This window comes from Canis lupus, chromosome 19 (genome assembly GCF_011100685.1).
Source record: "Canis lupus familiaris isolate Mischka breed German Shepherd chromosome 19, alternate assembly UU_Cfam_GSD_1.0, whole genome shotgun sequence".
Taxonomy (NCBI): domain Eukaryota; kingdom Metazoa; phylum Chordata; class Mammalia; order Carnivora; family Canidae; genus Canis; species Canis lupus.
Genome location: NC_049240.1, coordinates 46,769,703 through 46,781,831, shown reverse-complemented (window position 1 = coordinate 46,781,831; position 12,129 = coordinate 46,769,703). Strand labels below are relative to the sequence as shown.

The 12,129-nt window shown below is 33.2% G+C and overlaps 1 protein-coding gene across 2 annotated transcripts in view; it reads right to left on the bottom strand.

The window, feature by feature from the left end:
* The window catches only part of KYNU (kynureninase), a 129,746-nt gene that overhangs the window by 12,604 nt on the left and 105,013 nt on the right, over window positions 1-12,129 (bottom strand). For both annotated transcript variants that reach the window (XM_038565112.1, XM_038565113.1), the window contains exon 11: window positions 669-721. In XM_038565112.1, the coding sequence (XP_038421040.1) occupies window positions 669-721 (53 nt within the window). The remainder of the gene's footprint in view (window positions 1-668; window positions 722-12,129) is intronic.

The following is a 12,129-nucleotide window of genomic DNA, read 5'->3' as shown; positions in this document are numbered from 1 at the left end:
GACAGTTTGGGAGTATTTTGCACAGGCTGCACTCTCATTTCTACCTGCTGGGGTTCAACTTCTATTGTTTTGTGTGTGGCAAAGCCACAAAAGGAAAAACTGAAAAAAGAGAGATAAAAACGAACATTTATAAAATAGCACTGCTCTGTGCTACTAGTTTACAGCTTTGAACTTCTCACTCTCAAATCAAACCCTGACATAGATTTTATTATTCACATTAGATATGCAAGAAGGAAAACAAAACAGAAAACAAACAAACAAACAAAAAAACCCAAGATGATATAATTTGTGCAGCATCACAAAACTATTAAGCAGCAAAGTGGAATTGACACCGAAGTCTCTTTGGGTCTAACTACAAGCCAGAAATATCTTTCTGTCCTCACTGCCTGATGTTTTGGGTACTTAATATTGATGAGATCTGAGTCCTGTACATTACATTTCACTTCCACTTATCTCCCTACAAAGGGATAGACTCAAATCCATGCTAAAATCTACAAACACTTAGTCTTACACTCTGGAAATGTCATTTCTTATTTTAAGAATTCTCAGTGGCATTTTCAAAGTGCACTCTCCATGAGGCATGTATATTACATATCATACAAAGACAGATGAAAATTGAAATAAAGGTAGAATAAAATGACTTGGGAAGGGAAATTGAATACACTTACTGTTATCCATCTTAAATCGGCTGCTGAGTTCATGGCCAAACCACCCCACTAACCTAAAATATAAATAAAGACATTAGATATTTTGACCTACAAAAATAACTGCAATTAATATAGAGATCTGGGGCTTATATATCAAAACCATTTGTGATGTGAGTTATTAAATATCTAAGCATATATATGTTATATAAGGCAATTTATATTTATAACCTGATCCAGAATGAAGATTAAAAAATCAATTTATTCAGATTATTTGTTTTTTTGTGATGTTAAATCATATATATTCAAGAATCTTTTCCCTTATTTAAAATAAAATGAACAAAAATATTGAGGGTTTTTTTTTTTTTTAGATTTTAAAACAAAGGTATAAGCTCAAAAAGAGAAAGCAATTAATGCAATAATATACTTTTCACAATAGGCTCCCCTAATGAGAAAGTGTTAGAATAACCTATATAATTGTTGAAAATTTTGAATAATTTCCAAATGGAATTGATTATTTCCATACTTTAGTGAGACTTTTTCATGGCTTTTTTTTAAATTTTTTATTTATTTATGACAGTCACAGAGAGAGAGAGAGGTGCAGAGACACAGGCAGAGGGAGAAGCAGGCTCCATGCACCGGGAGCCCGACGTGGGATTCGATCCCGAGTCTCCAGGATCGCGCCCTGGGCCAAAGGCAGGCACTAAACCGCTGCGCCACCCAGGGATCCCACTTTAGTGAGATTAATACATAAATAGGAAAAGTCATAAATGTATGTATGTGTGTGCATATTAGAGGAAAAGAATTATAAAATAAAGAAAAAAATTTGAGAAATAAGAATTCAATATTCCTGATAATGTTATTCCTAAATAAATTTTTAGTTTCAATGCTGCCAAAATAAAAAATTCCACTTCATTAGAACTGGGCAAAATATTCTTTAGTTTACAGAGAATATATGAGTGAAAATAATAAATTTTGAAATAGAAGGTTATAATGATGAGTATGCTGTATCTTACAGTTTCAACATGTTATAAAATTAATGAAATGAATATGCATAAAACTGATGAATGAAGCATCAGGGGGACAAATGGAACAGAAAATATAAAAACAAGGGTGCCTGGGTGACTCAATCAGTGACTCGCAGTTTCAGCTCAGGTCATGATCTCAGGATCTCAGGATCATGAGATCAAGCCCCAGTTGGGCTTTAAGCTCAATGTGGAATTAGCTTGAGCTTCTCTGCCTCTCCTTCTCCCTCTGCCACTCTCCCTGCTTGTGAGCATGCTCTCCCTCTCTTAAATAAATATATAAACAAATAAATAAAAATTAAAAAAAAATAAAAATAGTCCTCCGATCATGTAACAATTTAATTTGATAATTGTCACATTTTGAAAACTCAAAGATAAAAGATACGCATATATTTAAGGTTTTGGAAAGAAAAAAACCCTTTGTTTTTAAGATTTTATTTACTATTCATGAGAGACACACACACAGAGAGAGGCAGAGACATAGGCAGAGGCAGAAGCAGGCTCCATACAGGGAGCCCCGTGTGGGACTCTATCCAGAGACTCCAGGATCACACCCTGAGTCAAAGGCAGACACTCAATCACTGAGCAACCCAGGTGTCCCAGAAAGAAAAAATTCTGACTATAAAAACGAAAGGAAAAACAGAAGCAAATATCAATAGATCCATAAACATTTAAAATTCTGTATTAAAAAGACAGATAAAATGAAAAAGCAAACCAATGATGCGGTGAAGGCTGTTACTTGCTACCTATGAGTTTTCATCATGTTTTTTCACCAGAGAAAGGATAATGCCCCTGAAGCTACCCAGCCATCAAGCATGGACAGGGCATCATTATAAAAGGATAAATGCAAATGTCCCACAAATTCAGGAGGAAGAAAATACATGGGATTCCAAGCAAAAATGGTGAGGACAGAATAAAGGAAAAAAGAAAATTAGATTTGTTTCAAATTTGGCAAATGCAATCACTCAATGAAGAAATATCTATATACTATCCTCCCACCATAGAAAGGAAACATACTGCATGAATATTATGTGTAGCTAAGTCAAATAGTATAAAGATTACTAGTGTTGATCAAGCAAGAGATCAGCTAATATTTGTCATGAATTCTTTTTCTTTTTTTTTTTGTTTTAAATTTTTAAATTCTAGTAAGTTAACATACAGTGTAAAATTGGTTTCAGGCAAATTTAGTGATGATTCATCACTTATATATAACACCCAGTGCTCATCATAACAAGTGCTTTCCTTGATGTTCATCATCCATTTAGCCCATCCCCCATCCACTTCATCTTCTGCAGCCCTCAGTTTGTTCTCTTACTGTTAAGAGTCCCTTATGGTTTGCTTCCCTCTCTTTTTTTCCCCTTCCTGTATGTTCATCTATTTTGCTTCTTAAATTCCACATGAGTGAAATTATATGGTATTTGTCTCTGACTGACTTATTTTGCTTAGCATAATGCACTCTAGTTCCATGTACGTTGTTGCAAATGGCAAGACTTCATTCTTTTTGATGGTTGAGTAGTATTCCATTATATGTAGATATCTATATCTGTGTGTGTGTGTGTGTGTGTGTGTGTGTGTGTGTGTGTGTCTTTATCCAGTCATCAGTCAATAGACATTTGGGCTCTTCCCATAGTTTGGCTATTGTTGACAATGCTGCTATAAACATCAGGGTGCATTTGCCTCTTTGATCCCATTAATTCTTCATGAAAATATACCTGAAGGTAAAGTTAAGTCAACCAAGAGATGCCTGAGGACATTATGACAGAAAGATATATGGTGACTATTGAATATATTTAATTATAGGACCAGGATTAAATAAATGTGGGGATGAAGGTGACAGAACAGAATGAAAGAGAATGTTATATGACAGTGTGAAAATGCATAACTGGCAAAATGAAGAGAAATGAAATAATTTCATTGAGTGTATTTAAACTTGATGAATCAAGTAACAAAATATAATCAGATCTAAGATTATACACTAAACACCAAGAAAGTCAAAATTGACTAAGTCACGGGGTGAAGGGAATTTGGTCAGAAGGGAAAGGACACCTGCTAAATCATCCATTGCTCATGAAAGGAAACTAATAGAAGAAAATAAGAAAGATTAAAATTCTAAATTAAAATATGAAATATCAGAACTATTTGCTGATCAATAATGAACAAAAAAGCAAAACATATCTAGTGTTGAAAGACTAAAAAGATCTAGAAACAGAAAATATGACACTGAATGGCATTGAAGTAAGACCAGAAGTAGCAAGGCAATAAAATTTAATGGGTTTAATTCAAATACTGAAAGACAAAGTGATCAGATTGTACCATAAATCAAAGAGAATCAGTTAAAATGAGTGTTTCAGAAAGAAACAGACAAAACAGTTATGAATTTCTAGACATCACAAAACAGGACAGCAACATTTATAAAGCAGATGTTACAGAAATAGAAATATCCTGTGGTTTCAGAATAGTTTCAGTGACCTCATTGAGTCTATGATGGATCAAATAAACAAAATACTAATTAAGAGGTAAATCTAAGTGACAATTGTTTAATGCTTTGTCCCGAAATAAAGATTATAGGTTCTTTAGAAGTGCTCATAAAATACTGACTAAAATTAACTACAAAATAATGTGATATTTCCAGTCAATATATTGCTGTGTCTTCTGATTACAATCCAATAAAATAAGCAACTAATAAGAAACTAAAAACAAAACAAAACAAGAGAACTCAATTACTTGGGAAGTTGAAATAAAATTTATTTCAAATTGCTTTTCTGATCAAGTTGAAATAGTAGATTTTCTTTAAAAAATAATGAAACACTATAGTTCAATATCTTTGGGATATTGCTAGAATAGTGCACAGAGAAAAATTTCTGGCTTTAGATATCAGATCAATAGAAACATTTTTTAAAGAAAAGGAAGTAAATCAATAATAAGAACAAAAAAGTCAGAGAACAAGAAAATAAACTGAAATAAAGTTGTAATTTACATTAATAAAGACAAAAGCTAGAATTAATGGTTAGAAAGCATAAAATAAGTTACAATGATATATAAATTAAAAAATCAATTTTGGTGAGAGTGAGAGATATCAACGAATTGAGAAAACACAAAACAAGTGTAGCTATAAAAAAATAAAACAACATGGGGAGGAATAATCACAAAATAGAAAAAAATAAGATCATCATAAGACAAATTACTAAAATTACTTTGTTTTTTTAAGATTGATTGATTGATTGATTGATTTGAGAGAGTGACACATAGAGGGAGAGACAGAGAAAGAGAGAGCAAAGCAGGGGGAAGGGCAGAGGGAGAAGCAGGCTCCCCACTGAGGCTTCATACCAGGACTCCAGGATCAAGACCTGAACCCAAGGCAGACACTTAAGGGACTGAGCCACCCAGGCATCTCTAAAATGAGTTTTAAAACTTACATCAAAATGTACAATTTTCTAGGACAATTTATAATCCAAAGAAATTCCAGAAAAGAGAAAGAATCAAAACCTGTAGATTTTAAAAGAAGAAATAAACATCTCAAATACCTAAAGCTCCTAAAAGAAGGTGATAGCATAGAGAAATTCTGCAACACTTTTCAGAGTAGATAACTCCAAGGCTATTTAAACTATTCAGGGGCATAAAAAAAAAAAAAAAAAAAACTAACAACAACAACAAAAAGGAGTATGGGAAAATGTCACACTTTTTGGGGAACAAATATAACATTAATATCAAACCAGATTAGAATTGCACACATCTGACTTAAGAATATTATTGACTTAAAAATATTTCAAAAATCATAAAGAGATTCAAATACCACATAAAAATATGTTATGAACAGTCTAGTTCATTTAAGAAATGCAAAAATGGCTTTATATTAGCAAATTTATTATATACAATTTATTCTATTAATAAAGCTAAAAAACCAATCATAGGATGATCTCTATAGACCCTATAAAAACATTTTCAGCATTCTGCAACTGTTGTTAATTAAAATCAAAATGAAGCAAAATAGTAATAAGAAGATACTTACTGCAATGGAATATATCTTTGTCATCCTAAGAGTCAAATTTGCACTTAATGGAAAACACTAAACATGACTGCAATTAATACTAAGACTTCACAGCTATACAAATTGAAAATGAGGAAGTATCACTACTTTAAAATTATAGATTTTATGCCGGTATGAACAAAAAGATTATTAAGCATGGTAGTCTGGCACAAAGTTAATATGAGAAATAAATATCCAAAATTTTAAACAAGTGAATATAGCACCAAGAAATGTTCCAGACCTACATAAAGTAAATTTTAAAACACTCTTGAATCTGAACAAAAAGATTTGAATAATATTCAACAACAATAAAAAAAATCAATTCTCTTCAAGGTAATGTGCAAATTTAGTATGATCCCAGCAAAAAATACAAAGGATTTATTTTATTTTTTAAATGGGTACTAGACAGGCTGATTTTAATGCTAAATGGAAAAACACATAATACTAAGAAATAAGAGCAATGAAGTTGAATATTTCTATAAAATATTACTATATTACAAAACCTCAGAATGAAAACAACGTGGTACGGTGTTAACAAATTAATTTGCTACATTTAAAAAGCTAAAGAGAAAGTCATAGGATTATCCTCATAGATTAATGACTCATAAGAGAAGGTTCTATCAAACAAAAATCTATTTTTAAAAATCATTTGCAACCCATGTCACAGGAGATTAGTTAATCCTCTTAGTATAAAAATATCTAGAGATCAATAATATAAAAATAACCCAAGAAAAAATTACCAGAAGATGTGAATGGATCACATAGACAAGGAAAAATGCCTCTTAAATGTTAAAAAGAATTCCTCTCCATTTACTAAAGATAAGAAAAATAAAAAAACTAAAACTATTTTGAGATACCACAGTTCACCTCTTAGATTGGCAAAAATTTTAAACTTAGATTATACATTCTCTTGGTATTAACATGGGTGATGAATAACTCACGTATTATTGTGGGAGTATAAACTGGCCTCACTGGAGAACAAGTGAATAATATCTATAAAAGTTAGAAATATATATACTCTTCAACCGTACAAATCCACTTTTGGGAATTTATTCACCAGAGTTTGTACAAATATGGAGTGAATTATGTAATAGTCATTGTATCCTCTTAGTAATAGTTTAAAAGAACCTACAATTCCTCCCCCCCCCCAAAAAAAAAATAAATAAATAACCTACAATTCCTTCAACAGAAAGTTGGTTTCATAATTCTTGGTAAATCTATATAATAAAATGCCATATAATTGTTAAATTAAAAGTGAACGGGGAAGATGTCTATGTCCTGAAGATGATTATGAGACATGAAACAAACAAGTAAAAGACGTAGAATAGAATGTAGATTGTCTTTTGTGCGTACTAAATACTTGCTTATTTTTGCTTTTCTCCCCCAACTAAAGCATAAGCTGATAAGCTCAGGTATTGCCTCTTACTGCTTATAGAAGTGTGTTTGCAGCGTGGGTGATGTGATGTGCGACAAGCAGCCAATAAGTGAAGCGTTGGTTAAGGCAGCTGAACCAGCATGGTGGTGGTCAGGTGAGACTCTGCAGAGGAAGCTGAGTACAAGAATGAGCATATTTTGGCAAAGAGGAAGGAAAGACTCTTCCAGATGGTCAAAGAGCATGTGCAAAGACGAGAGCTGAGAAATGACAAGGTTCCTTGGGAGTTAAGTGGCTTTCCAAAGCCAGACTCCTCCATGTTCTACAGTGGACATCATCCCCACCATGAGATGTGACCAGTGTGCATTGAAGAGGTACTATCTGAAATTTAGTCAACATTTTAAAAACTTGATTTCTTCCCACTTTCAAAATTTCTCATTTAAACTAGAACCAAACTGTAACAGGATACTTATCAGAAGTTATTATTTTTTTAATGGTTAGAATACAAGGCAGAACTTTCAAATCTAATGTAAATACTAGCTCATGTAACAGTTTTAACTCCATCTGTGGGATAAATGGAGAGAAAATAAATTTTATGATATAGCTGTTTATAGGAGATTCTGAATTTATCGTAATGGATATTTACTTTTGGAAGCATTACGCATTGATTGAAAAGACAGTTATAACAAAATACCTGAGACTTTTCTGGAAATGATTTATAAAACCCATATACGCTGAGAAAATTTATGCTGCATAGAAGAAAGGAACGATTTAATAATCCTATTAAATATAAGCAGATATTTTTCTAAATGGAAATTCACATATTGAAAGATGTATCTGGGGAGATGGGTGGGGGGGTTGGGGTGATTGGGTGATGGGCACTGAGGGGGGCACTTGGCAGGATGAGCACTGGGTGTTATGCTATATGTTGGCAAATTGAACTCCAACAAAAAAAATTAAAATAAAAAAAGAAAAAAATAAAGATATATCTATGAAACAATAGAATTTTAATTTTGGCTGCAGCTGAGAGGCTGAGCCTCTGTTGTGAAGAACATATCTTGTTTCAACTGAAATAATCATTAACTCTGAAATGTTATATAAAGGTAATGAACCTAATACTTTATCTACATAAGATGCCTACTTTTAAAAGCCTCAGGGCAAGCTTTATTTTAAAAGTTCACTTGCCAAGGGCATGTGGATGGTTCAGTCAGTTAAGTAGCCAACTCTTGATTTTGGCTCAGGTCATGCTCTCAGGGTCCCGAGAGCAGGCCCCATGGCAGGCACCAGACGCAGCGGGGAGTTAGCTTGAGATTCTCCTTCTCCCTCTCCATCTGCCCCTTCCCACGCCATGCTCCCTTGTTCACTCTCTCTCTTTCAAATAGTTTTTTTTTTTAATTAACTTGCCAAAATATTTCAACAAAGTAAATTTTGATAGCAAAGTATATTCCAGAATAGGATGGTGTTTAGACTGAGAGCCGAATGACAGATTTTTGAATGGTCTGAAGGGAAAAAAACAAAGGAGCCAGGATTTATTTCACAGTGCAGAAAATAGGAAAGGCAATTCCTCAGTTTTCACAAACCATTGATTGGACATTACGCTAAATTCAACTCAAGCCACTGAGTTTAATTCAGAGTCCAATGATGAATTTCTCATCCTCTGAAGTTGGCATTCTATCTAAAACGACACTATTCACTACTAGTAAAATCCGAATCTCCAATTTTATATGACATATTCTTGTTCATCCCAAAATATATCTTGTTTTGAGGGGAAATGTTTTAAATGGTCTCATTTGTGTGCTCAAAAATCTATGATTATATTTCAGTGATACTACATTTTGCCAATTCTCAGCTCCATAAACAAAAATAAATAAATAAACACCAAGGGGGGGTGGGGGAAATCTACTTAGGAAATAAGCAGGAAAATTCTATAAATAAATAATAAATAAATAAATAAATAAATAAATAAATAAATAAATAAATATCTAAGCTTACATTTATTTAGTATGTCATTGTGTATCTGGAAACATGAGAAAGTTTGAGTGTTAAGAGGTCACTGTTCTTTATCTAGTCACTGGTCATGAAATCTCTGCACTGGAAAACTGGTCAGATTTTCAGCTGCCTCCATTGACACTGTGGATAATCATCACATACCGATTTGGTCTTTTGGTCTCACTGAGCCTTTTGCATGATGTTCCTGGTATATCCTCCACCTCTAGCACACACACATAGATTATGTCGGCTCATTTCCCCCCACCTCCCTTGTCCACCCTTATTTTTCTTTTTTGTACTATGTTGTTTAATCTTAGATGAATTAATATGTATTTATTTATTTATTTATTTATTTATTTATTTATTTATTATCATTTATTTGAGATAGAGTACAAGTCAGGGGGAAGGGATAGAGGGAGAGGGAGCTGCAGACTGCTCACTGAGCAGGGAGCCCAACGAAGAGCTCTATCCTAGGACCCTGGGATCATGACCTGAGCGGAAGACAGACACTTAACCGACTGAGCCACCCAGACCCCCCTGATTTATTATTTTTTAAATTAAGTTTACTAAATTTATAGATGTGCACTTAATATTTAATTTCAGTATTATTGTCAATGATTTTTTACCAGAATGAAGTACTAAATCTGTTGGGAAAACTGATTGTCCAGTTTGGGTTTTCTTCCCTCTACCAATGATATTTTTAATCATACATTTATTGCCAATTTCCCTGACATGAAAAATCTATAGATTGTGGAACAACTAATAATACATTATGGCTTGGAAAAAATGTTCAAGGTGGTAAACCTTTGCAGAAAATAAAATTTGTCTCATCATTTTCAAATAGACACCTATAACTTTCTTCTCCATGGTCGATCAGTAAATTTTATTGTTTTAGGATCACTTGTTAAGTGGAGAGCACCAAAGGATATATATAGTACTAAAACATCTTTTAGTTTTGAGTTCCAAAATGAGCTTTTTAAACTTATAATAGAGATATAGTAGTCTCTAAAGGTCAAGGCTTCTGGTTTCCAATAGATAGACATTTTAGAATTCTAATCACAATGTGTCTCATATAGCCTAGCATAAAGTCTATACCGTAAACAGCAAAGAGAAAAGAGAATCGAGGAAACAATGAACCTAACTCATGAATAAAATAGTTTGATCATGCTAAAGAAGGAGCAGCTTCGGAAAGGGAAGGGAAAAGATTGGATTCAGATTCCTAATACTGAGCCCTGATGGACTCTTACCCCTTGTTAAGTTCAAGGGGATGGCTGTTGGGGTGTTGTGAGGTCAGTGGGAACTCGATACATTTGGAAAAAAGTGATAATAAGAATTGCCTAAACTACGTTCTCTTAGCTTTAGAAGGCAATTTAGAGGGTTTGTATAGAATTGCTCCATGCCAGCTTGGTGCCATAGTCTTCGTGTAAAAATGTTAACAGAATGGAACCATGATAACACATACGACTGAGATCATACCAGTCCAAGAGATCCAAGACAGAATCCTGAAATTCCTGTGCCTCCAGAGAAGAGAATAGAAATGACAGAGAGATTCAGTATCCCCATTGGTCTAGAGGATTCAGGTAAAGGGTATGGGGCCATTGTGGTTCCACAGACAACTTGGAGGATGTAGCAGCAAAGGGAGCAGATGACCAAGGGGTATTGGGTGCATTTTAGTGGATTCCAAGAGATGGCTGTGAGCCAGATGCTTCTCCTTTAACAATGTCTGAGTGTTCTGGATGTTACCCAACCCCACAATCTCAGATGCCATCTGAGATGCTAAAGAGAAAAAAAAAAAAAATAAAACACTCTGTGCTGACAGAGCTCAACCTCTGGATTTACTGAGAAAAATCACAAAAGTCACCAAACTTACCTAGAACTGACAAGATTGAATTTTCTGCATCAAATAAGTTGATAAAAATGGAAACTAATAATAATAACTAATAACTAAAAATTAGTTATCCACCAAGGGCTTATGACTTGATGATATTTACATATATAACTTTTTAAATTATCATATTTCTGATAACTGTAATCAATAATAAAATTAAAAGTATAGCTATCCAAGTTCTGAAATATTTTTATTTTAATATCAGAATCGGAACCCAACTTAAGTCAATTTGAACACATAATTGAGCTATGAGTTAAATTGATTGGGAAAGCAAAACCACTATACAAAGCAATTGCTTATTTGAGGTCCTTATGTTTTTTGTGATGTATATTTATTGAATGTGCATTCTTTCAGCAGCATAGAACTATGGTAGATTCTAAGGAGATTCACTCTCATTGGGGCTCAGATTATATTTACATAAAAAAAGGAGGAATTAGAGAAGGAGTTCTAGCCTGAATGAATTAGATCCATTTACCATCCTTTAGAACAGAGGCACTATTATTTTATCTTTTATCTTTTGAAAGAGAAGAGAAATACTACAGTTTGTTAAAGAGAATTATTTCTTCTGTAGTTACATATCAAGAAATAACATATTGCACATAATGCTTTCTATGGAAACATTTAAACTTTACCTCTTGGCATTTTCTTTTTTAAAAAATCTGAGGCAAACTTAGTGTCTGTGAGACAGATCATGAAAATAATGGCAACATGTTTTGGTTTTTTCTTCCCCATTACTTTTCAATGAGATCAAAATAAAAATTGGGAGAACATTTCAATATGTTTTTCCTATTTAGGAACTTTTCTTTCATTCTTGTGTGTTTGCTAAAGGACTAAGTATTTGTCATTTCTGTTTGTGGAGTGATATTAAAAATTCAAGAGCATGAGTTATGATGGTTGCTGGCAATATCTGACAGAAACATCAAAGACCTAGTGTGCGAACATGGTATCACAGGAGGAATAATAGCTCGTGCTTGAAAGTACTGATGATATGTTCATAATCTAAATGTGAAAGAAACAAGTGACTACATGAAAGGAAAAATGTGTTCTTGGAAAAAAAAAATTTGAACTGATTCCATAACTGAGGTCAAGACATCATATTTTACGCTGTATTTACTGAATCTAAAACAAGTACTTAAACTTCCTATCTAAAAAAGTACAAATATGGTATTATGATTTTTTCTAAG